At 48.2% G+C, this 26,002-nt stretch overlaps 1 protein-coding gene across 1 annotated transcript in view; it reads right to left on the reverse strand.

The window, feature by feature from the left end:
• The window catches only part of XDH (xanthine dehydrogenase), a 60,305-nt gene that overhangs the window by 24,928 nt on the left and 9,375 nt on the right, over nt 1–26,002 (reverse strand). Inside the window, exons 3-17 of the mRNA XM_055327107.1 lie at nt 25,796–25,892; nt 24,557–24,665; nt 21,050–21,176; nt 20,050–20,111; nt 16,322–16,390; nt 15,912–16,001; nt 14,721–14,862; nt 12,239–12,331; nt 11,477–11,628; nt 10,429–10,522; nt 8,778–8,887; nt 6,456–6,640; nt 4,893–5,067; nt 3,292–3,375; nt 1,469–1,638 (exon numbers count right to left, since the gene is read on the reverse strand). Of these exons, the coding sequence (XP_055183082.1) occupies nt 1,469–1,638; nt 3,292–3,375; nt 4,893–5,067; nt 6,456–6,640; nt 8,778–8,887; nt 10,429–10,522; nt 11,477–11,628; nt 12,239–12,331; nt 14,721–14,862; nt 15,912–16,001; nt 16,322–16,390; nt 20,050–20,111; nt 21,050–21,176; nt 24,557–24,665; nt 25,796–25,892 (1,759 nt within the window). The remainder of the gene's footprint in view (nt 1–1,468; nt 1,639–3,291; nt 3,376–4,892; nt 5,068–6,455; nt 6,641–8,777; nt 8,888–10,428; nt 10,523–11,476; nt 11,629–12,238; nt 12,332–14,720; nt 14,863–15,911; nt 16,002–16,321; nt 16,391–20,049; nt 20,112–21,049; nt 21,177–24,556; nt 24,666–25,795; nt 25,893–26,002) is intronic.

A 26,002-nucleotide genomic window follows, 5' to 3' on the forward strand; every position in this document is an offset into this window, starting at 1 on the left:
AACTTCCAAACAGGCAATCCGAATCAGAGCTCCAGAGAGTCATTGTCATTGTTCTCAGTTTACATTTGGGAAACTCAGCTAGAGAAAATTGAGTGGCTTTTCCAAAGTCACCTAGCCAGAGAGCAGCATAGCTGGGGTTAGGCCCGAAGCGAGGTTAGCAAAAGCCCAAGCCAGGTGCACGTCTGCTGTATCTCATTCCCTTCCAAGTGCATGCAGCCAGAAAAGCCCGGATCATTGCATTTACTACAAACCCCCATACCCATCCTCCTACACCCATTCATATATCCCTCAGATGGAGCAAAGTTTTCTGAATGTAGACAATGGGTATCATGGTCAGCGTGCTCAGTATGGGTTCAAGACAAGGACAAAGACAAATGAATTTACCCTATAGCTGGCAACTGTATTCTCTTAAACTTTTTTCCCCCACAGAACTGGAAGAGTTTACTTATCTGTTAGGTTTTGTCTCTGTCCATGTTACCATTCCCAGAGCCTGTATCCAGGTGGCTAAGAGCAGCAGAGGAAACACCAATGAAGAGGAGACTGGATTCCCTAATGCATGCAGCCCAAGGGAGAGTTTCTCTGCTCAGCAGGCCATGTGTCTAACGCCCACCAGCAAATCACATTCAGCCTCTGACCTGAACATCCAGAGGCAGTACAGCCCAGGGCTAATGCTGCCTGGCTTCAAACCCCGGCTTTGCTGCAAACTCTGGCTTTGCCAACTCTGTGACCTGGAGCAAGTAACTGACCATGCTTCTGCCTATTTCCTCATCTGGAACATGGAGATAACAGGACCCGCCTATAGGGTTGCTGAGAGGAGTAAATGTGCCAATATATGTAAAATGCTTTAAACCAGGCTGCTGCAAATATTAAGTGCCATATGAGTGTTGATTATTATTATTATTATTATTATTATTATTATTATTGAGGTGGCAATTCTTGTCATTTGGTTTCTCCAAGTTCAACAAACAAGTATGAGCCACTCTTCTCTCCTAGGTCCTTTGTAGACTCTATCACTGATCCTTATGCAAACATCCTATTATGAACAAGGGAACTGAGAGCTTACATATGCAGGCCAAGGTCCCAGTTGCAAAGCACAGAGGCAGGGACACAATCTCAGGTCCATCAGACTCTCCTCCCCTTCGTACTGACTCAAGTTCTCCTGAAATTTTGCACCAAAGTTTAGCCCAATTATCAAAGTTCAGATCTAACCCACTCCTGTTAAAAGCTCCTCCCTGCTTTTCAGACCAAGCATAATCTCCTGGTTCAGCACTCCAAGGCTTTCCTTATCTGGCCCCTATCTATACCTCCAACGTCACCCCCTCACCATCCCAGGAATCACTGAGCCCCTAACATCCCAGGGTCCTCTCCCATGTGATTTTAAGACAAGTCCTCGTGTTTCTCTCTAGACCAGAAGGCCCCAGAGGAGCCTCCCAGAGCCCTCCTTCCTGAGTATATTTACGACACTCACTTGATCTTGGCATGGGCCCGGGTACTGGTGACCAGTCGGAGGGACAGCTCATTCTCGTAGCGAGGGATGTCGTCACAGTACACAGCCTCCCCGGAGGCCTGCATGGCCGCAGCCAGGTGGGGCAGGGGCCGGCCCACCATGTCCTCTTCAGACTGACCCTCAGGCACCTCCTGAAACAATGTGGTCACCAGTCAAGCTGAGCTGCAGAGGACACTTTTTCCCTACAGGCCCAAGGAAAGTGCAAGAGCTTCAGGCCGAAGCAAACCTGAGGAAGGATGGGGGGGGGGGCAGGGGGCCAGGAGGGACACAGGGCAAAGTTACAGAAAGGCAGATAAGAAGTCTTTGAGAAGGGTGCCATAGTATCATTATACAGAGGAACAAAAAATAAATTACTACAGAGGAACCTCTATGTCCATTCACTGGGGGTTGAGTAAAAACATTATGCTCTATGCGTACAATGCAATAGCACACAACTGTTAAGACATCCTTTAGAAGAATTTTAATGAAAAGGAAAGAATACTCGTGTTAAATATAGAAACAGGACATAAAACATTGTGTGTGTCTATGAGCATTTGAATTCTGTAGGGAAAACATACATTTTATAAACGTAGTATATACATGTCCATATATGCATAGGAAAAACTGGAAAGAAATAAAGAAGAATATGATTTTTCTCTTGGAGGTGGAATCTTTTTGTTTTCTTCTTCATGTCTTTCTGTACTTTCCAAATGTTGTAAAAAGTTTTTTTTTTTATGATAGTCACACAGAGAGAGAGAGAGAGAGAGAGGCAGAGACACAGGCAGAGGGAGAAGCAGGCTCCATGCCCCGGGAGCCCGACGTGGGATTCGATCCTGGGTCTCCAGGATCACGCCCTGGGCCAAAGGCAGGCTCTAAACCACTGCGCCACCCAGGGATCCCCCTAAAAAGTATTTATAATAAAACTCTGTTTAAGAGTTGTTCCAAGTAATAATAATAATGGCCAATATTGTATTGAATGTTTAATATATGCCAGGAGCTATCTAGCTATTTACTTGTACGAACACATTTAGTCCTCAGAGCCATCCTATGAAACAGGTGCCATCATTATGCACACTGGCAGATGGGCATAATTAACTTGTCCAAAAGGCACAGAGAGGAAGTGACCTGTCCAAGGTTATAGTTATGACACAGCAGAGATTGGATTCCAATCCTGGAGGTCAGACCCCAGAGTTCATACTTGGGACCACCATACTCTAGCCAGGGGCCACAGATAATGGCCTGTGGGTCAAACGTGGCCCACTGGCTGCTTTTATAAATAAAGTTTTATTGGTACACACATTCATTTATGTATTGCCTCTAGCTGTTTTCATGCTACCATGACATAGTTGAGGAGTTGCAACAGAGACTGTATGGCCTACAAAACCCAAAATGTTTATGGGAGAAGCTGAGCCTTGACCTAGTGCTTCCCAAAAAGTTGCCATTGATAGAAAGTTGTTGTTTTGTTTGTTTTGTTTTGTTTACATGGTCAAGAGAACTCCTGGCTTTTCACAACAGCCCCAAGAGGCACCAGAAAAGACAAAATGGAAAAAAAAAATTTTTCTTTTTCTTTAAGGAGCAGATGAAGATGAGAGTAATCCCAAGAGAGAAATTTGAGTAAAGAAGAGAGAAAATAGCTTCATTGACATTAATATGATTCCCACTTTCTTCACTGGATATTTATGCAGAGCACTAAGGAGCTTTGAGCACCTATACAGAACTCAAGTTGGTCACTCACCAAAAGGTCAGCATCATCTGATATGACCTACAGGGGCTGGTGATATTAGCCATACATTCTGTATACTCACTTGGAAGAGCTGGACGTTGGCTGGAGGGTCTTTGTGAAAGAGTAAGGTGGCACTGGCATAGGTGGGGTCCAGCTTCCCACACTTCTGTGGAGGCAAGAGAACCATGGTGATCGTGACTATTTCTACCACTGATCCCACCCTTGATTGTCCCCAAAGGGTAGAAGTTACAACTATTCCCCATCTCCCCATTTTACATTCCTTTGAGTTCTGGCTGGCTCTATCTTAACATCAGCATGCAGGCTTGGGAGCTCAGTAGTTAATAACAGCCTCAGCAACTCCCCCAACCCTGCAGCCTGCATGGTGAATGGTTTGTACTTCCTCCAACACACCAAATGGTTTCCCTCCCTCCTGCATTTATGCACACTGCTCTTTCTCCCCCAGCCTTGCTGAAAAAGTCTTCTTCCTCCTCATTTCTGTGGGAAATATGGTATGGGAAACATGCACAATATAATCTCAACAGAATGAAGGGGGACATAAAACACAGCATAAACACAGCATGACCTCGAATCTGTTTAGAATGTGATATGTTCCAGATCAAAAGCTAGGAGGATGACAGGTCTGTAGATAGGTGGATGGAAGGACAGACAGAGAGAGAGAAAACAGAATGACAGACAGATGGACAGATAAATGTAGGGAAAAGGTCAGAGAAATAAGCAAAAATAGTAGCAGTAGTTTTCTGGGGGATCTGAGAGAAGAGTACATTTAATTTCAAAAAAGTTAATTTAAAAAGTTTTTAATTTCTCCATTCAAAAATGTTTCATTTTTTTTTTATTTTCAATTTTAATTTTTATCACATTTCCGGGGTTTTTAAGTTTTCCACAGTAAGTTTATTGCTTTTGTAACCAGAAGAAAATAAGTATTATGAATGTTTTTCAAAGAGGGATTTCAGTCAGCTGTCCCCACATCTGTGGAGCCTTCCCCTCTTTGCGCTACCCATATCATCTTCTCAGTTGTCACTCTAGCCTGGCCTTTATTGACGAGGTTCCCTGCCACACAAGGCTTCCCCTTAGTGCCTGGCGCAGTGTTCTGTATAAAGGTACAAAATAAACACTTGGCGAACCAATGTGGGGAGATGGATTCCCGCTCAGCCATACCCCCTCCAGAACATGCACCCTCACAGTGACCACTGGGCCCCCGGCTGTAGCAGCCCCACCTCCCAATGTCGTTTCACATTCTACCTTCCCTTCTCACTCCACATTCCCATTCTAACTACAAAACCACAGTTGCCTCAGCCAGCCTCTGGAAGGGTCATCTGGTCTACCCATGCCTTGTGCAGATTTTTCCAGCCAAGAGTTCAAGACAGTTGTGACCTTTTCGAGTTCTTAGGTAAAATAATGACTGCCAGGACCAGAATCTATGTCACTGATGCCCAGCCCAGTGCTCTGCCTCGTAGCCACCCTGTTGGCTCCCATTTCCATTTGGCTCCCTGGGCCATGAGTCCTTGGTCCTCTCTTCTCTACCATCAGATGTTGTAAGGGAGGAGCAAATTGATCACCTGGTCCACAGGTGAGTCCTCCTCACTCAGACTGGTTCCTTAAATCCCCAAACAAGAGTCCTGCACAGAGTCTGTATTTTGCCACCATCCCCACCCCCATACTCACATCTTCTAAGTTCCCTCTCTCCAATTTCTGAAGCACTGTCAGGTAGAATTTGAAGAAGAAGCTGAGGGTGAGGGTCCGCCGAAAGTCTACCATGCCGCCAGGGGCATCGGGGGACAGCTTCAGCTCCTCTGCCAGGCCTGCACACACATTCTGCAGCAGATCCTCATTCCAGAAACTGCCAGAGAACAAGTGAGAGAGTGTTCCTATCTGGACCTCAGAATCATTTGTGTGGGCTGCTATGTACAAGGTGACAGTTGTCTGAACCTTGGTTCCAGATTTGGCTCAGATACTTAGAGTTTTGTAATTTTGGGCCAGTTACTTGCCTGAGCCTCAAGCATCCTCATTTTAAAAAAGAGATTCAATAATTTTTTTAAAATACCACCAAAATAATAGTAAAATCTATTGAGTCCTTATCATATATACTGGGCAAAATCCTAAGTGCTTTATATGAAACATTACTTTTCATTTCAATTTAAGTGTACCGGAAAATTTTTAGACACATTTTACCAATGAGAAAACTGAGGCATGAGAAGGTTAAGTAACTTGACTCATATAACCCAGTAGGTAAGTGTTGGAGCCAGGAATCGGAACCAAGGAACCAAACTCCAAAGGTAAGCTTTATTTATCCATATGGTCATCGTAAGGATTACAGAGGATAGTGCCAGTGAAGTGGGTGGTAAAACTGCTGCCCTATCCTAACAGTAGTAATAGTAGCCATAGTAGCCATAGTAGCCACATAGCAGTAGTAGTGGCAGGAGTAGCAACAGCAATAGTAGTAGAGGTAATACTAGCAGCAGCAGGAACAGTAGTAGTGGTAGTAGTAGAAGCAACAGTAATAGTAGTAGCAAATGCAGAAATAATAGAAGTAGTAAAAAAAAAAAGAAGTAGTAGTAGAACAAGGAGAAGTAGCAGTAGTAGTAGCAACAGCACCAGTAATATGTTTCATGGTAGAAGTAGTGGCAGCAGCAGTGATACTATTAGTTTAGCAATAGTAATAGCAATAGTGGCAACCGTAGTAATAGCAATAGTAATAGCATTAACAGTAGCAGCAACAGTAATGCTATTAGTAGTAATATTAGGAGTAGCACCAGTAAAAGTAGTAGCAGTAATAATAGTATTAGTAGTACAAGAGACTGCAGTAATAGTACCAATAGTGATAGTAGGGTTAGCCACAGTGGTAATATTAGAGTAGTGATGGTAGTAGGAAAAGCAGGAGTGATGGCATCAGGAATGGTAGTAAGAGTACTGGCAGTAACAATAGGAGTAGCGCTAGCTGTACTAATTGTAGTGGAAGCAGCAGCACTAATAGGAATAGTAACCGTAGTTATGGCTGTTGTAGTAGCGGTAACAGCAGTAGTGATAGTAGCAACAGTAGTAGCAATGGTAACGCCAGTGCAGCAACAGTGATGCTATTAGTAGTAACCATGCTACTAGGAGCAGTAGTAAATGGAGCAGGGGTGGTAACAGTGGTCACAGCAATAGGCATCGCAGTAGTAGCAGCAACAGTAGGACAACTAGGAGTCATAGCAGCTGTGGCGGTTTTATTTTGCTGGTGGCTCTTACTTTTCCACCTGCTTCCGTGTGGTCTTGAGAGCTGAGATGGTTCTGTCATCCATTCCGCCATAGCAAAGGGCCAGCTCCTTTACCTGTGTGGTTCCTGGATGGAACAGGACTCTCATGCCGCTGGTCACCTTGGCTATGTCATCTTCCCTCCGAGAGGCCTGCTTGAATGCTGAGAAAAACTCACCCTAAAAAATAATCAAGGGGTTCTTGTTTCCCATCTTGTTTGGCAAGGACTGCAGATGGCAACACTGCAGCATTGGGGACACAAGGAGAGATAAAGGGACAAGGCCATCGCAAACCCGGAAGGGGCTGGAGGGAGGAATCAAAGATCCAAGCAGAACCAAGACATTCTCAGGAGGAGTTCCACATAACATTCCCAGAAGCTGGGAAGGGTTGGGATTTCTCCCTGGTAGTCAGGAAAATTGAAAGTCTAGGACAAAGGAGAACGGGGTGCTCTCAACCAACAGGTAGGAAAAGGAAAGACGTTTTCTCAAAGGCTCCTCAGAGACCCCCAGCCTCCCCATCTTCCCATCCCAATGCCCAGCCTCTGAACCACACAGCATCTGAGCCACCCAGCCTCTGTGGGGCTGTGCCAAAACCTCCGCTTTTGGCACAGCCCCAAAGCGGCCTGACTGCCTCTCACGCAGCCAGAGGGTGTCTGAAGCACACCTTCAGCTGGCCACCTGCACACATGCTCTCTCTAACTTATCCCTCCCACTGGCCTATTGGCTACAGTTAGAAACCTTGCTTCCTGAAAGAATGAGTCACCCTAGGAAACAATAGCTATGTTGGTGCTTTGCACATCCATTCCCCCTGGGTTTAAGCCAGGCCCTCTCAATAGGAGGGGAGCATGAGTTGCTTTCCAGGTGAGAACCATCTGATAGCAAGCCCATTCTGTGCCAAGTTCTGCTCGAGGTCTGAACTCACCACAAATTCTAATTAACATCAAAGGCAGAAGTTTAAGGGAAAATTTACTGGAGAAAGCACAATGAGGCCCATTGTGGAAGTCCAGCATGGCCACAGGCTTCTGTTCCAAGAAGCCACAGAGACTTTTCTCAACCATAAAGCTACTCTAGATCCCTGATGTCAAACAGGTCCTAGGACAGTGAGTCCAGAGTTTGAACTTGGTTCTGGAACAGAGGTTCCAGCTGCTCACTTCCAGGACCGTGCCAGTCCACGGTGACATTTCTGTTGGGGTACCGTGAAATGTCAGTGTCAGATTGGCAGCTGTTCTTTTTCAAGAAATCCTTCCTAATTCTGGGTATAAAAATCTCCTTTCTTTTATGAAGTGTTTTTGTGAATGTCTCTATCTGGCAAAATAAAAACTGGACGGTGCTATCTGTTTTCTCATCCTTCCCCAACTCATAATTAAATAAAAGAAAAAGATACTGATCCGTGAAATACAAAAACTCTGGGAATCACTGCTCAAAATGGTCTATAAGGACAAGCTAGGAAGTCATGAAGAAACCACCTTGGGGACATAATGGCCTTACTTTCATTAGCATTCTCATTAAGGAGGCCAAAATTAGCAAGGGCAAACATGCCTTGTAACACTCACTCGAGCACTAGCTAGGGTGAGACCCATAATACTCTCTATTCAGGCTGGTTTCACGGCCTTGCACAGATCACTTTTCTATGAGGTCCATTACAGAATGTGTGGCTGCCGAGGGAGGAGAGAATCACACAGATGAAGACACCACAGTCCCCAAGGAACAACAGCAAGGCAGCCAGAAGTGCCCAGACCTGCCTCAACAGGGCAGAAAAACTGCCCATGAAGCAGAAATTCAACTAAGCCAACCCAGAGCAAGGTCAGTAAATAAACACCTCATCAGCATGAGAGGTCCTGAATCAGCTTCTTCACTCAGCAGTCAAACCCCTGTCTCCTCTGACCTGGGGCAGGAGTGCTCCACAGCTGGACGTGTTTCTGAAATCGTGTTCTAGCTGCCAGCTGGAGCTCCCCACTGGCTCCTAGACATCTCCTGGGAATCTGATGAATTCTCGATTTCGATCTTCACAATAACCTCCACAGTGGGTCACATTGTGCCCATTTTATAGAAGAGGAAATTGAGGTTCAGAAAGTGGAACCGACATGCCCAAGATCGCATGTCTAGCTGTCGGTTTCACAGTCCAAGCCATGCCCTATGCCCCCCTACCCTGAAACTCCTCACTGTCCAAAGAGAAATATGGTTGGTTAAAGGCAATGTTCAGAGACAATGTTAAAGTTGAGAGATGCTTTAAAGGTTGGTCGCCAGGGCAGACTGGTCTCTTTGTCTGGTGCCTAGCCCCGGTAAGAGTGATTCGGGATACAACTGAACATCTCACCTCCCTGCTGTAGGGGATCTCGATGGAAAGCAGGATCTCCTCCGGGGCTAGTAGGGTCTTCCTGTAGCCAGGGAAGAAGGTGTGGTCCATCCGAACTGTTCTCTTGATGCCTTACAAAGCCAGATGCAGAGAGGCCAGTGTGAGAAGGCAGAGAACAATCTACTAGTGAATTCCCCACCCTGGTCTCTGGTGCCCACAGAGGGAGTTGCTGGCACATTGGGGCCAAGGTCTTCTATCCAAAGTCCTTACTCAGTGGTGTGCTGGTACATGTTTAACAACTGATTATGTGTGGGCAGGGGGAAGCCCTGAGCTGTGGTATTTGCTAGCTTCTACAGTACCAACACTCTTGCTATAGCCGATTTCAAGCTACCAGGTGACATCAGTGAACATGAAGTTGGAAAGAAGGTAGCAAAGAGTTGACACAGCAGGCCTACCATCTCCTGAAAAACCTGCTTATCAGTTGGCTGTGGGCTGTCCTCCGAGAATGTGGATTTCAGCAGAGTTCCCACCATTCTCCAGTAGGAATGACTCACTGTGTCTAAACTGTTCATATAAACGCAGGTTTATGCTGAACACTTGCCTTCCTTTTGAATGTCTGGGCTTTTGGCTCGTGCCAGGCAGAGCTATGTGACCACCCCCAATAAAGCCCTAAGTGCTCAGTCTCTAAAGAGTTTCCCTGGAAGACTGTACTTCACATGCCTGATTATGATGTAACTTGTTTTTGAGGGAATTAAGGGTGTCCTGTGTGACTCCATCGGAAAAAGGCTCTGGAAGCTTATGCCTGGCTTCCTTCAGCCTATGCCCTATGTCCCTCTTCACTTGGCTGATTTTGCTTTGTATCCTCCCACTTATAAGTCATAGCCATGAGTACAATGATATGTTGAGTCCTCTGAGTCCTCCCTGACCTCCCATGAGTCATCAAACCTGGGGGTGGTCTCGGGGACCCTCAGACAAGGAAGATGCACAGCAACATACTGTGATATAGCATTTCCACTCTATAGCTATAATGGATGGGAATAACCTTAAGAGCATGGGCAATAGTAAAATAGACTAAAATAATAGACAAAGTGATGAATTTTTACTATTTATTACCTTTCTTTTTAATGTCATTTATTCTACTGTAATTTTATATAATTCAATTGTTAATTATGGCCATGTTTAACAAACAATCAGACTCCCTAAAAATCCAGGCTGTGGCGAGCCTGTGCATTCCAGCTCTAGCACACCAGTGGGTAAGGCATCTGCACAACAGAGGCTGTTGTGAATTCTTTTTTGTTTGTTTGTTTGTTTGTTTGTTTATTCATGAGACACGCAGAGAGAGGCAGAGACCCAGGCAGAGAGAGAAGCAGGCTCCAGGCAGGGAGCCTGATGTGGGACTCAATCCTGGGACCCAGGATCACACCCTGGGCCAAAGGCAGGAGCTTAACTGCTAAGCCACCTAGGCATCCCTTGTTGTGAATTCTTAATAAAGACATGGTCCAACTCTCCTGGCCTCCAACCTGGGTATATCTCCCTTGCAGTTTCCAGGGATCCAAACCTTAGGACAGCCAGGTTATTGAACTTTGGGTTCTGTCTCTCCAGAAAGTGACCTATCTTATGATACTTCCCCACACAGTCCTCCTTCTCGACTTCTGCATGATGTAGCTCTCACCTCTGGACACGATGGTCAGCTTGGCCTCACTGGCCATGAACACAGGATTGAGGTCAGAGATGGGGCTGGCGTTGATGATGTTCCCTCCAATGGACTAGAACAAACAGAAAGTGTGTGAGAGCCCAGCCCACCCAGGAAAACCTTGCTCTCACAGCTGGCTCCTGACCATGGGCATGTGGGTGACATCTGCTGAAGGCACAAGACTAGCACCACTCAGGCATCCACGACAATGTTTGAGACCCAAACACTTGGGATTGGATTTCAGCTCTGAAATGTACCAGTTGATGACCTGGGTCAGCTCCTTTAAATTTATTCAATTTCGCCCCAACTTTTTCTAAAAGAGTTGAGGTGGTTTTTTCTGCGATGCACGCAAGTGTTTCCTGGAAGTAGATTCCAGCCAAGCTGGGGAACTCAGTGGAGCTTTCTGAGCTTCTGTCTCCTTGTCCACAATCAGAGGTGATAGGGGCTTAGGCTAGGGTGAAGGAATGGGATTGGGCTTTTAGCTTTGGGTTTTGTTCTTATGGAAAACAACAACAAAATAGAAGAGAAGGGGTGGCTTTCCACTCAACGCCATCAGCTGCCTTGAGCCTCCAATGGCCCCCGGTGTGAGAACATCGTTAGCAAACAGGGAGCCTGGGAACTAGTCTGAAGTTTGGTTGTGAACAGTCAATGGCTGGACCCCTCTTTCCTCTCGGACAGGGGCAGTCTCCCTCTGGTTCTCCTCTCAACCCTGAAAGGCAGTCCCCCCTCCCGATTTGGCTTCTCCCTAACTAAAATCTCATCCACTTGCTGATAGCCAGCCAGAGTGACCCACAGGCCACCTTCATCAGAAGCACCTTCGGGGCTCCAGCCCAGCCCTACTGAGTCAGAATCTCTGAGAGTGGGGCCCAAGAATCAGCATTTTCACAAGCACCCCAGGCAGTTCTAAGCACCAAAGTTCAAGGCCCGCTGGGTCTTCGTCAGAGACCAGACCAGCCCCCACCCCACCCCCACCTTGTGACAAAGGCCTCATATCTTGAGCTTTGGGGACCCCTGAACAGGGACTCACCGCCACAGACTTGACCTGTTTCCCAGCAAACCAGCGCAACTGCTCCAGGACACCTTTGAACACCTCTGTTTTGTAGGCAGGAAGTTTGTTAACGGCATCGTGCAGTGTCTTTTCCACAGCGCTCAAGGGGCAAGCAGCTCCAAAGGAGATACCTGGAAACACAAGCTCAGAATAACAGTGGATCCCTTCCCAGCTCAGAAGACACTTTCATACACAGCTCCTAGGACACTCTACTGGTCTCTGCGTGAGGCTGAACCAGATTTCACGTCTTTACATGGATGAGGAAATGAAGGCCCAGAGAGGTTAAATGACTTGCCCAATGCCACAAGGCTAATTATAAGAGCCAAGACTCAACCACAGGTCTCTTGATGCTACAACCAGAATGCATTTCTCTCTAAACCAGTGGTTCTCAACTCAATAAAATCAGATATCTGAGGGTGAAGTCCTGGCTTTTTTTAAGAAGCACCCAAGACCTCTGAGCACTGACCCCCGCCCCATGAGTGATTCTAATGTGTAGCCAGGACTGAGAATGACCACTGAAAATCTCACAGCCCCCCCTGCCCACTGGCACCCTACCATGGATGCTCAGGGGAGGAAGGCAATGAAGGGTGCCCCTTCTCTCCATACAGGGTGACTCCAGAAGAAGCAGGGAGCAGTGAGAGTCAAAGGAGTGGCTTTCCTGGCACCTCCTATGCCCCCATATGACACATTCCTGGCATCCCAGCCCCTCCCTCCCTGGGCTCAAGGCAAACGTCTCCTTACCCTCCAGTCCGTGCTCCACTGCATTCAGCTCAGGGATCCAGGCTGGGCAGACAATCATAGGAAACAGCCTGTTCTTGAACTTCATCTCAATGCCTCAAGAGAAACGAGAAACCTGAAGTCAGAGGCTCCTACCAGAACAGGCCTCAGCACTCTTCCCACCACTCACACAGGATGTAGGACATATTCGCAATGGCATCATGCTCTGTGAGGGTCTCGGCATTGGCAGGTGCAGGAGACAAGATGTGGGGGTTCAGTACGGTTTGCACACTATTGGCCTGAAAACTGTGTCTTCCTCTCCCTCCTGAGAAAAAAACCCTATGGGAATTCAAATGAGATAAACTTTTTTTTTTTTTTTGCTCACAAAAGCTTCATTTTCTTCATCTAGCTTCCTAACTCTGTGTTTGTGCTCTGACACCTTTACTACAATTGCTGCGCTTCAATAAGCAAAGCACACTTGATTGTGTCAAAAACACACTCAGTGCACGTGGAATCACATTAGGCTCCACTAATGTGTTTTTTTTTCGTTTCAAATGAGATGAACCTGAATTAACATGTGTGTGTGGGGAGGGGGCGGGCGTGGAGGGGATCACATATGAAGGCACAGCATACTAAAATATGTCAGGAACCCATCTAAATACTTTACATATTTTAACTTATTCTAGCCTTACAATAGCCTTGTGAGATACTGTGACTTTCCATTGCTACATGAAGAAGCTAAGGCTTAGGAAGATTAGGTTCTTGCCCAAATTACACAGTTAAGAATAGGCATGTTTCAGTTCATGAGCAATTCTTAGAGTCGGAATATAATAGTAATAAAACAGGAAAGTCCAACACTCAGACAAAAAGGAAAATTGTCTAAGGAAGAAATCATCAAACCTGCCTCCTCGGTCCCCAACATCTGCCTGAGGCCTTCAAGAGCGTGGCTTGCGGGACCACACATCTGTACCTGATTTCTATTCTGAGCCAGTCAAGTTAGAAAGCTCTGCGAACAGACTCACCTCTGTTCCTCAGACCCAGTTAGCTCTGCACCCTCCGAACCCTTCCCACAGAGCTCCAGATGGGAAGGTTCAAAAAGAAAAGTCTGTGCCTCCTCTCCACCCTCTTGTGTGCTGACTAGAGTCTCTGACGGGTGGTCCAGGTTTTGAGGAGTCTGGCCTGTTTGAATATTGGCTCCCAGGACAAAGAATGCAGGTAGAAGGCATATGGGGCCCATCTTGACAAGTCTCTCTACGTCTAGCTTCCCGCCAACCCCCTGCCCTGGCAGTCAGTGGTTATCCTGTTGGGTGTACTTGTATAAGGAAGAAGGGGTGAGGCAGATGCAGTGGTCTCAAGGAATTATTTCTAACTTGAAGCTTATACATTTGTTGTGGATTCCCTTCTATTAGAATCTGATTGGGTCCAGGATGTTAGGCGACCCCATGGCAAGGAACATGTCTTAGGTCAAAGGAGCTCGAAAATTCTTCCAGCCAGTCATTGTCTGCTTTAACTCATGCTTCCCTGGACCCTAGGGCCATAACTACACAGGCCGTCAGGGTCACATCACTTGAGGCACATCTCATAGGCCACCCTGCCAGCCCCTCTGTGTCACATTACTACCGTTGGGGTCTCTGTCCTGCATCTGTGTTCACAAGGGCAGGGCCTACTCTGTACTTCTGCCAGCTTGAAGCCAAGGCAGGGCCTCTCCTCTGTGTCTACAGATCCAATACGAATTCAGGGCCCAGAGGGTTCCTTCCAGAACCAGAGCCAGGAGACTCCCACAGGACTGCTGTGGCTGCTTAAAAGCATGTCCAGCCCCCTCACCCCCAAACCAGAGGTCTTCTAAGGCAGACCTTGGCTATGCCGTGATTCTTTCCTCAGAGCCTCCCTGGGCTTAGGACCCAGCAAAGTGGAAATGGGACAGGCCAGCTCCAGAAGTGGATGGAGATTAGCAGGGACCCAAGCACCTCTGCTTCTGTCCCTCTAAGGAGTGGGGTGGAGAGCTACACAACCTGAGTTACCCTGACCTATTTGCATATTGTGAGCCTCATGTCCCAGGAGGTGGCACCAACAGGGAGGTGGCCACAGTTATGGGCAACGCAGACACAATCACATTTGGACACCTCTCCTTGGCCTTTACCATGTCACCCCAGAAAAAGGGAGGGGGAAGAGAATGATATTTGTGGAACCCCTAACATCTGTCAGGCATCAGCCTAACATGTGACCCACATCACTCCATCTTCACTCAGACTGAGAGATGCTCAGGGGAAGGAACAGTGACAATTGATCCCATAGTCCCTGGCACATCGCTGGCCCTCTATGTGTTTATGCAGAGCAGTCAGCAAGGATGTCATCCAGTCCTGAGAACGACCCTTTAAGGAGGTATTATCACCCCCATATAGGAAATGGGGAAGGAGAAGCAAGTATTTTGAGGACATGGGGCCAAGGAGGGGTTGCTCCAGGCAGACTGGCCCCAGGCAGGCGGCACGGCTACCCTGGCTCTTACCAATCTCCGTGTTCCCCACCACCAGCTTGGCCTCGGGGTGCTGGGCTTTGAGGTCCAGCAGCTCCTTCAGGGTGGAAGCCTGGATCCAGGTCACTCGCTCGCCTTTAAAACACAGCTGCTTCTGAGGAACATCTTTCAGCCTCTGGAAAATATAGTTTCTTACCGCACTGTCCCCTTCTCACTGCCATTCCCTGATATATTTAAGCCTGCAGTGGGATCAACTCTTCTACCGATTTGTTTGATACTGAATTAAGAATGATGATATAGGTCCAGGGAGAAGGAAGGGGAATGTCCTGTATTGAGGCAGGGAGTGTGTTGCAGCTCTTACATAGGTTATCTCACTTTGTCTTTAGGGGACCAGGAGATTATGGGAGCTTCACCTGCCACAAGGCGACCAGAACCATCCTGACCAAAAGCCCGGGTTCTGTGCAGTGTCCCTCACTATCTCCCGGAGGTGTAGTGGATGGGGTGTGGGAGGAGGCCGAGGTGTGACAAAGGGGTATCAGGAGGGATTACAACAGAGGGCCGGTTCTAGTGTGTGAGGGGTGCTGTGGGGCTGGGAGAAAAAAAAAAACAGATCAAACTGATAGTTTTTGCAAGGTGCACAATCCAGAGAAAGATATGCCGGTGGCCAGCTGCAAAGCCCTTCTTTCTGGCCCATTGGACTCACTAGGTGTCTTCGTGTGCACAACACCCCCTGGCATCTGCCCTTGAGAACCCGCAGAGGGGCTCGATTCTTTCCTTGCCACAAATGTTGGAGCAAAGAAGCAGAATCGCCACAGTGAGAGGGTGAGTGTGAGAGTGTTCCTAAAACAGACCAGCAAGCCATGGATTGAACCCTTTGAGTACAGCTTTCTTCGTTTGTTAAATAAGTGGACTGCTTGCAGAGAAGAGAATGGGTTGCTTGGGAATTTATGCATTCAATTTAGCCAAGAGGTCGGCAGATGTTTCTGGAGCACCTGTTACTCTACGAGATGTGCCGGACGCTCTCTGTGCTCAGGGCACCATGTGTGGGAGAAGTGTAAGTCTCTTTGGGAGTGTGTGACAGAGGGACCTTTCCTCTGGGTGTCAGAGAAAGGAAGGAAGACCTAACAGACCAGGACACAAAGGTCCCCATTGGTATGAAATAAAGTGGGTCTCCAGAGGCTCATGGCGCAGACTTCGTTGGGCCTCTCTCTGGGCACCACCTACCAGCAGCTCTGGAGGGAAGATGGGCTCCTGGGTGGGGTCCAGTGGCATGAACTCTTCTGGGTTGAACAAAGATGGCGAGAGAATGACCCGCTGGAAAAGGGAACATGAGGGTGATATCCTATCTCCTCCTTTAAAATGTCCTGTGGGACCTACCCAGCCCCTTGTCCAAGCAAGCTTGTTTGCAGCCCTCAGCCACTTGGTGGAGGGCCCAGAAGTTCCTGGAAAGGCAGGAACACAGAGTTCTTGCCAGAAGACCCAGGGCTAATGTGCATATTCACCGCCCCGCCCCCCAATTCCGGGCATAACTATTTCCTCTTCCAGCCACACTGTTCAGAGTTTGAAGAGAATCCATCGCCTCCTTTGATCTGTGACCAGCCCCCAGGCTTCCAGGGAGAGGAGGGCCCACTTACTGAGCAGTCTTTCTTCTGGTTCAGGCAGCAGTTGGGGTTGTCCCTGCTCCCTCCACAGCACCCACCATCCTAGAGAGATGACAAATATTCACACAAAAAATACTTGAAAAGAGTTTTCACAGAAGCTAAAAAGAACCTGGATCACTAATATCCAATGGCATCTGGCTCTGCTACTATCTCGGCATCAAAAGGAACAGCAGATGGCTGCTCCCCATCCCACCCACCTCTGCAGGGACGGAAGTCCTCCCTCTGCTTTAACCACTTTCCCTTTCTTGGTTCATGGAAACTAAGCAACTCATGAATAAACAGATAGGATCTCTCCTGGAAGTAGCAGGAAAATTTAATTTGACAAAATTTCTCTCTAGGGGCATCTAGGTGACTTAGTTGGTTAAGCCATGGACTCTTGGTTCCAGCTCAGGTCAGGATCTAAGGTTCTGGACTGTGCACTGGATGTGGAGCCTGCTTAGGATTCTCTCTCTCTCTACCCCTCCCAACCCCATTCATGCTCTCTCTCTCTCTCTCTAAAAAAAAAGAAAATCTCTCTATAAAGCTAAGTCCTATTTTATCAAAACATATCTTAATGGCCATTTTCCCCCTTTAAGGCTTCCTCCTTAGGAATACTCTGTGAGACAAATCCCCATTGGTGTTTTTGGCCCTCTGCTCCTGCATCATCAAGTTCTATGCAGCCTGGCTGGGCGCCTTCGAGGCTCTGGTCTGTGTGCGGCTCCTTCCAAGCAGGTCCAAACCAGTGCTAGCTTCAGAGATGTGTCCAGGCAGCGTGCCAGATAACCCCACCATTAGGCATTAGGCCCTTCCTGCCAAAAAGCTAAACGCTCCTCCCTCCTCACTGTGACCCTGTCTGTGCTAAAGGTACAGGTCCAATGACCCATCATCCCTGGGGAATGAACTTGCTCAGGACCCCTCAGGGTGCCCGGGGGCACAGTATGGAGTGGAGTTCAGATGGCCGCCTCCCAGAACCGACGTATTGAGGGTGGGAATGGGATGTGTTCACCTAAGTGATCTGTCCAAAGAAGGCAGGAGTCCCAGCTGAGCAGCTGGAAGACATTCCAGAATCGTGGAGTGATGCTGAGAGGCAAAGGTGGGAGAAACTCCCAGGCACAGCTCCAAGCACAAGTCCAAGCAGCCTGTTCCTACAAAAGCAGGTCTGGGGCAGTCCCTCCGCACATGAATCACAGGAGACACATTTCCCAAAGGATGAGTCACACCTCGACTAGGGTGCCCAGGAAAGCCTTCGAAGGGCCTGGAGGCTGAATGTGCGGCCTTTGAGAATCTGAAAGCACCGTCAGCTGTGTCACCAGGAGAGAAGCCTCCCCGCCTCAGCCCCCTGCACGCGCTGTCCTGTGTGCAGACCCCAGGCCCTCCTGCGCTCACAGCCTTGCCACTGGCTCTCAGAGCTCTCCCTTTTGGACCTTCCCACCACTTCTCCTCTGTATTTAGACAAAAAGGGAGAAAGAAATAAAGTTCTTCTAGTGTCTCTTATCTTTCTTCCTGGAGACGGGTGATGCAATGCGGGAGGAATCACCAGACCCCACCTGAAATGAGGGAACCTGTGTACAGCAAGCCATCAGCCTCACTCACCCAGTCCTTGTGGGGAGGGACATATTTCACAGATGTACATTTTCCAGATAAAGTGTCAGCACAGTCTTCCTTAGGTCTTTTTTCTTGAGAATTCATGGACATGGCCATGACATAAATTACTGTGATGTACAATAATGTGGTACTGCCCTCAGTGTCTAGTGAGGTTGAATAAGGCTGGTGTTTTCCAAGGACAGATTTCTCCTTTCCTCAGTGGGCTGGACTTGTGATAACTTTTTTAAAATATTTTATTTATTAATTTGACAAAAAGAGCGTGCACACAAGCAGGAGAGAGAGAGAGGGAGGGAGAGGCAGGCTCCCCACGGAGCCTCCCCATGGAGACCAACGTGAGGCTCGATCCCAGGACCCTGAGATCATGACCTGAGCAGAAGGCAGATGCTAAACTGACTGAGCCACCAGATGAACCTGCTTGTGCTAATTTTTACAGTACCTCCATGTCTTTTTTGCTGCTAGATGGACATCATCATTTCTTGCTGTGAACAGTGTGCCTCCTTCTAGCAAACCGTCCTCACTTTCCTAATGTGTGTTCTGGGCATGCGAATGAACTAAGCAGGTTCGTTAAAATTGTGTGCAAAGTCAGAGTTCAGAGGCTCTAAAAAAGGCCTTGGTGGGGAGGGGTCTCCAATGAGTGATGTGCATGAGCTTATAAACACACTCTGTGTGCCAGTCATTTTGGAAGCTCTGCTCTGCTCACACTGCCTGGCAGCTGGATCAAGGGAATCAGGACCATTTCAATGATGATAAAACTTCAACCCTGGGAAGGAACACACCATGGACTACACTCGAAAGCCCTTCTCTTTCCAGAAAAAAAGTAAGGCCGGTAAAACTGTATCTCTTTGAGAAGCCTCTTCAGAAATAAATTCATGGACAAGATTAATCCTTGGTTCTTGGGGAAGCCTGAGCAATTTATGAAGATCAAATAGTGAGTAATGGAAGAAACATACCAGCATCATAATTTATAGTTGCCATGTATTTAGTATTTAAGACATGCCAGACATTGTTCTAAGGGCTTTTACAAGAAGTACTTTCCACAAATGCTGTAAGAATTATTATAGGTATTATTATAATTTTATGATATTATTATAATAACATGTTTTCTTATAATTATATATGTACTATTATAACATTATAATATTGTAGGTATTCTAATAATCCCCATTTTAGAAACAAGGAAATCTGCCCAAGGTCATGCATCAGCTAAGTGAAAAGATGGGATTTGAACCCAGGTCTGCAGACTCCAAGTCGGTGCTTTCAGTCATTTTCACTGAAATCCACACTTCATTCCTCATCCTTTGTCATCAAACCACATTCAGCAGAGTGTGCTGCTTTCCCTCCCTGGAGACCCCACCCCCTTCTTTACCCTCTGTGCCATTGGGATACAATACCCCTTTTCATAATATAGCGACCCTAAAGGTCAGTGAAAGGCACAGGGTCTGTGACTCCCCCACTCAACCCAGCATCAAACTGCAAAGAGACGGTTTGATTGAAGTCAGGAGCAGCTTGACCCAGCTGGGGAAATCAGGTAAAATCTGAGGAGATAAGCCAAGAAGGGAGAGGCCAGCACTCTGTCCTCCCTGCCAGTTGGCAGGTGTGTGTCTGGGGTTCTGGAATCAGTGCCCGCACAGCCCGACTATGGCTTCTCCCTCAGAGGTATACAAACACTGCCAGGATGCACAAACTGTCTGGACATCTAATTAGCAGTTTCATGAGCCCTACAGAGCACCAACTGCAGACAGCAGCTGGGAGAGGACAGGAGGAGAGGCTCAGGTGCTGGGGGACTAGGTTGTTCTTTAATACCAGGCTCAGCACCTGGGCCCGAGGAGCGCTGTCAGACCTGAGTGCCCTCGAGGAAGTGAGCTGTTGGACAGCATGCTTCTTCCTGGAGCCAGCCTTCTGGAAGGAGAGTCCTGGGGCTATTGATGAGAACCTTCTGAATGAGAATGGCAGAGTGCCGTGCCCGTGCCAGGTATCCACAGCGGGACGAGCTGCCAGCTGGCCACCCTGTCTTTTTCCTCTCTCTTCCAGAAGCCCTTGGCATCCCTCTCAACTGTGATTCCTGAGTGTTGCTGCTTTAGGAGCAAGTCCGCTGCTGTCCCCGGGCCCCCTCTTACCTTGGCGAAGGTCCGGAAGCCCTGGAGGATGGGTCTGTAGCCCGTGCAGCGGCACAGGTTTCCTGTGGGCCAAGGGGGGGGAAAGCTGCATTATGAGTGCAAGTCCCAGGGCGGGGGGGGGGGGGGGGGCGGTGTGTGACTTAGCTCCCGGCTCAGTGAGATGCTCAGTTTACTTAATCTGTTTCCTCTGCCTGGAACACCCTGTCCTCTTCCTTGTATTCCTGACCTCAAACCATCAATCACTTCTCCCAGAAGGCCTTCCTAGACGGCCCAGACTGAACCAGGTGCCTTTTCTGAGCACCCACATGGTGCCTAGTCATTGCCTTATCAGTAACCTTATCAAACTACATTATTAACTCTCTTCCCAGAGTGCAAACTCCTTGGGGGTAGAGACTGTCTTTCATCCCCTGGGGCATCCCTGTGTCCCCTGTACCTTGTATAGCACTTCACATCACTTCACATGATAGGACTCGATACACTGATTGAATAAATGATGAATTGAAATGGTGAATGGATGGGGAGTCTTCTCTGTTCAATTCAGAGGAACAGACACCTTGTCCAGGCTCCCAGGCCCACTCACAGAAGGCAAAGTGGGAAGCCAGTTCCTGCCCAAGGTTCAGAATCATGATGTGGCCTTTGCAGAATCCTGCTCTAGTACAAGCTGAGAAGAAAGGGAGCCAAAAGACTACCCTCTGTGGATTTCCCAAATGATCTCCTCCTGTACCAGCCACCCAGTGCCACCCCATCCCAGCGCAGGAGGACACCCTCAGGAAGAAAAACACTACTGCAGGAGACCCCAGAAGGTCTCCAAACCACGCAAATGTTCTTCAGACCCAGAGAGTGCTCAACTCCAGCAGACCTGAGCCAGCACGTTGGGGCCTGAGCCTTTCCTCCAAAGGACAATTCCTCAACCTCCTAACCCATCCTTGGCTTCCACTCTGGCCCTCCCCTAACCTCCACAAAGCCCATTTGCTATTCCCCATCCTAGGCTGTGGCCTACCTTGGAAGGCATTCTCGATCTCCTCAATGGTGGGCTCAGGCTGGTTCCGGAGTAGCGTGTACATGCTCATGACGATGCCAGGGGTACAGAACCCACACTGGGAGCCATGGCTTTTGGCAATTCTCTCCTAAAAGAGACAGACAACACAGAGGTACATGTTGGTAGAGCCTCTCTCAGGCTCCCTAGATGACCCAGCAGAAGCCGGTCCATGTCAACAGATCGTATGGGGGAGCAGTCGGTGCACAAAATCAGTCCTAGTCCCAGCTGTGGCCTTGGCCAGGTCACCAAGCTTCTCCAGAGCCAGAGGTTCCTCACCTGTGTGATGACGACCACTCTAGCTAGCACTTATCTCTGGAGCTGTGGTGAGGATTTAATAAGATAATTTACATAAAACTCTTAACATTATTACACCCAGCACATAGTAGATGATCAACCAATGTTAGTTATTCATAGGATAGTCTCTTCAAAGAATAGTGACCTTTAGGGGGATCCCTGGGTGGCGCAGCGGTTTGGTGCCTGCCTTTGGCCCAGGGCGCGATCCTGGAGACCCGGGATCGAATCCCACGTCAGGCTCCCGGTGCATGGAGCCTGCTTCTCCCTCTGCCTATGTCTTTGCCTCTCTCTCTCTCTGTCTCTCTGTGTGACTATCATAAATAAATAAAAATTAAAAAAAAAAAAAAAAAAGAATAGTGACCTTTAGAACCAGAAGGGCTTCTCACTCTCCATTCTCTGCACTGAAAACAGGAGGAAGCAGGCCCAGAGATTTGAGAGATTTAGCCAAGAACACACATGGTGAATGCAAGAGCCGTGTCATGTTCTTTTAATACACTAGCCTGTAATCCAGCTCAACTAGCATTTACAAAGAACCAAATGAATGCATTTTTTTCCAAACTAGAACATTGCTACATACTTAAGGGAAGGAAAAGCATGGAGTCCATAAGAGTTTGGAAATGTGCCATATAGAATTTTCTATATGCATTGAATGTCACAGAATTTTCACTCGAACTCTGCAAGATTTTTAGTGTAAGGAGATTCTTCGTGTCCGTATTATTATTATGTCTCTTGGGAGTTTCTCCTGGTACTTAAGTAAAATTGCTAAAGTACTGTATTTCCAGTGCCTAGCATATACATTCATCCATTTATATATATTTACTGAGAACTTGTTATGTGCCAAGCATAGTAAGGGCACTGTAGATAGAGCGATGAAGAAGAGAGACGAGGCCCCCAGTCTTGTGAAGTTGTAGGGAAAATCCTGACAAAAGAAACAGGTAAAGGTCAATGCTATGTAGAGATTTAATACAGGCTGGCAGTGGCTGAGTGACCAGGGGCTACTTGCAGTGCTCAGAAACAGCCACTCTGAAGAAGTGACTTTTAGGTTGAATTTAATAACATGACTTAGATCAGGGAAGAGTGTATATGACCTCATTACATTTGTTAAGAATCACTCTGGGGGCACCTGGGTCGCATCTGATTCTTGATTTCTACTCAGGTCGTGATCTCAGGGTCATGGGATTGAGCCCTGCACTGGGCTCTGTGCTGAGCATTGAGCCTGCCTAAGATTCTCTCTCTCTCTCTCCATCTACCTCTGCTTCCTCTGCTCCTGTCCTGCTCTCTCTCTCTCTCTCACTCTCTTTGTCCCTGATTTTCTCTCTCCCTCTCTATCTCTGCCTCTGTCCTGTTCTTTCCCTGTCTCTCTAAAAAAGGAAAGAAAAGAAAACAATTACTCTAGCTGTGGGCAGGGAATGAATAGGTTACAGGGGACACAAGTAGAAACAGGGACCAGGACACAGTGGTCCTGGCCAGACAGCATGGTGGCTCAGACCAAACAGTAACAGGGGAAGGAGAATGAAAACTTTATAGGGTTTGGAAGTAAAGTGGATGCCACTTCTGGATGGATTGGGTGTGGGGCAGGATCCATCAAGAATCAAAGGTGACCCCTGGGTTTTTATCTTGAGCAATTGGGTGGATGCTTTTACCATTGACTCAGATGGAAGAAGACTGGGGAAGAAAGGGCAAAAATAGGGTCTGTGAAGTTTGAGATTATACATCTATACAGGGATGTCAAGTAGGCAATTGGAAATATGAATATAACCTCTAAGGAGAGGTCAAAGCTGAGGATACAAAGAGGAGTGCCGTTGGCCCTAGATAGTACTGAACTTGCCTGGGTAGAGGGTGCAGATGGAGCGGGGAAGAAGCCAGGCCCGAGCCTGCAGGGCACTGCAGCAATTAGGCAAGCCTAAAGCCAGCAGCCGGCACCAGCTTGTAGGTGGGAGGAACATGAGCAAAGCCTAGTGTCATAGGAACCACAAGAAAACAACAACAACAACAACAATGCACAAGGAGAAGTGGAATCTGGTTCCACAACTCACCTGGAGCCAAAATAAGTTCATGGGAAATGAGAATCTGTACCATTGGAAAGGGAGAGTTTTAGTGAGTTATTCACATATGATCCCTGTGCTTAAACTGTTCTTTCATCTGCTTGTTTCAAAGAAAATTACAAGCCCGAATTAACCCTCTCACATTCCCGGCAGGTTGGGCAAGTTTAGCAATTTCCCCTTTTGCTGCCTAAAAGAAGCCCTAGGGGTGAAGCATCAAGCGCTCTGACGTCACGAGGCTCGCTGAAGCCGCCCCTCCACCCCCAGGAGTACAACCAGCTTGCTCAGCCCAAGGCGCCGCCCGCATCCACATAAGGTGCCCCAGGAAGGCATGATCTGAGCAAGAGGTCTCCTCGTGTGGCCAACGGGCCGGCCTCTGGCACCTTCTGTGACTGTAACGTCCGGAAGAAGGCGTCCTGCCTCAATTTCCCCATACGAAGAGCATTGGAAACCATGGCCCTTCCTTCCCACAGTACTCTGATCCTGTTTGCTGCCATGCTCCTAAGCATCCTGAGCATCCTGATGCTCTCCACAAAACCTCCCAGACTACTGTAAACTCCGTTCCTATACCGTCAGAATAAAAGCTTTGGTCAGACCCTCCTACCCCTCTCTATTCTCTTGTTAAGCCCTCGGGGTTAATGAGGTTAGAGACCTAGCTGCCCTCACCTGTGTCACCTGCAGGTGGCGCCAGAGAAGAGCAATGGAATTACCATTGGAGGGAGCAGGGAGTAGGGGGGCTTTTTAATCCAGAGCACAGAGGATCTGGAATCTTGAATCTGCCACCGCGGAGGTTTCCAAGGCACACACGGGGTGTGTGGGGTGGGGGTGCTGGGTGAGGCGGCCCCTGGCCCCCCTCCTTCCAGGTCCAGCAGAGCCGGACTGCCCTGGCCACCAGAGCTGGAGGCCTCCTGGCTCCCCGCAGGATCGTGCCTTGTCTCACCCACCCCGGCCGCAGGAGGGAGCTTCAAGCTTGGGGCCTCGTCTTTCTGCCCCACAGTCCCCAGAGGAGAGGAGGAGGAGGTGAGGGACATGGCTGGGCCACACTGCGTCCTGCCCAGACAGTACACTCAGTCTCACAGCCCAAAAAAGTAAGTCTGCCGCCCTGACATGAGCCTCCCTTGCCTCCAATTACCTGCACAGGATGCAGCCTGGATTTGGTGCTTCCTATTCCTTCCACGGTCGTCACGGCAACATGATGCAAAGAGCAGATGGGGGCCAGGCAGGCATTGGCAGAAAAGTGGCTGGAGCCCTGGATTAAGGTCATTCCATTGTCCACTCAGGCCCTCGGAGACTTTGAGATGCATTGTGTTACATTCTGGTCTCTTCCATGGGTGTCCTCTCCTCTCTACCCAGGACTCTGGGCTAGTCACAAAGGAAACTCCCCCACCCCCACCCCATTGAGGCACAAGCCCCTACAGAGTCTCTGAGCTGGAACACGAGGACCAAGGTCACCACCAGCCGCCTCATACTCAGCCCAATCCTGGAGGCTGAGTCAAGAGGAAATTTCTGGCAGGTTCCAGGCCCAGTTCTTGCTCATCTCTCTGCAGGGCCCTTCCTTAGCCTCTTCAGTTTCAGAACCTCCAGTCACTTTTGTTTCTCTGCTCTCACCTCCTTGCCTTCCATCCTCTGTGGGGGAAAGAGGAGGGAATATGAGACATCAGCCCCCTTAAACAGAGCTTCCTGATGTCCATTTGTCCATTCACCATTCATCCATTTATACAAGCAACATCAGTTCCTGAGGGCCAATCATATGCCAGGCACTCTGCTAAGGGCTGAGGAAATAAAGGTAAGATGTTCTTCAATAGCCCATGATCAACCCAGGAAAATGTGTGAAGCAAGGGCGAAGATGTGACTTAAACCGCTTATGGTGTTTCAGGAGGGCTGAGGACTGGTACTCTGGGACCAGCACAGATGAGGAGTACCTCATCCATTCTTGGGAGGTCAAGGAAGGCTTCCCGGAGGAGGTGATATTTTGTGCAGTCCTAAAAGGCTATCACAAGTTAGCCTGGTAGAGAATTCCTAGAAGAAAGGACATTCAAGACTTGGGCAACAGCTTATACGAGACCAGGAAATGAGTAAGCAGAGAGTGTCAGTAGTTCATAATTGTTCCTGCAAGGATGGAGTGCTGAGTCCATGGAGAGAGACAACTGGAGAGGAAAGATGAGCCATACCTTGAAGGGCCCCAAGCACTAAGCACTTTAACCCACAGGCAGTGGAGATTAATTGAAGGATTTCATGGGATTGGAAATGAGTCTAGATCTTAGAAAGTTCACATGTGCATGTACACACACACACACACACACACACACTCACAACCTGACCCCTGCATCACAGTCCTTGCATGGACAATCAGCCAGTAGGCAAAGGATACACGATCTTGTTCTGGAAACGATCATACTTGGAAAGCATCACGGTACAAGCCCCACAGCCCCCTTCTCCACAGCCCAGCTTGGTCCCACTCAGCCGCACTGGATGGTCGAGAGTTAAGGAATATGAATTCACAGAAGAGTCTTTGCTGGGCTGCTGGGAAGTATGTGAGCAGAGCTCTAAGTATAGAGACATCTATTTTTTTAAAAGA

Source organism: Nyctereutes procyonoides, unplaced genomic scaffold (assembly GCF_905146905.1).
Source record: "Nyctereutes procyonoides isolate TBG_1078 unplaced genomic scaffold, NYPRO_anot_genome, whole genome shotgun sequence".
NCBI lineage: Eukaryota > Metazoa > Chordata > Mammalia > Carnivora > Canidae > Nyctereutes > Nyctereutes procyonoides.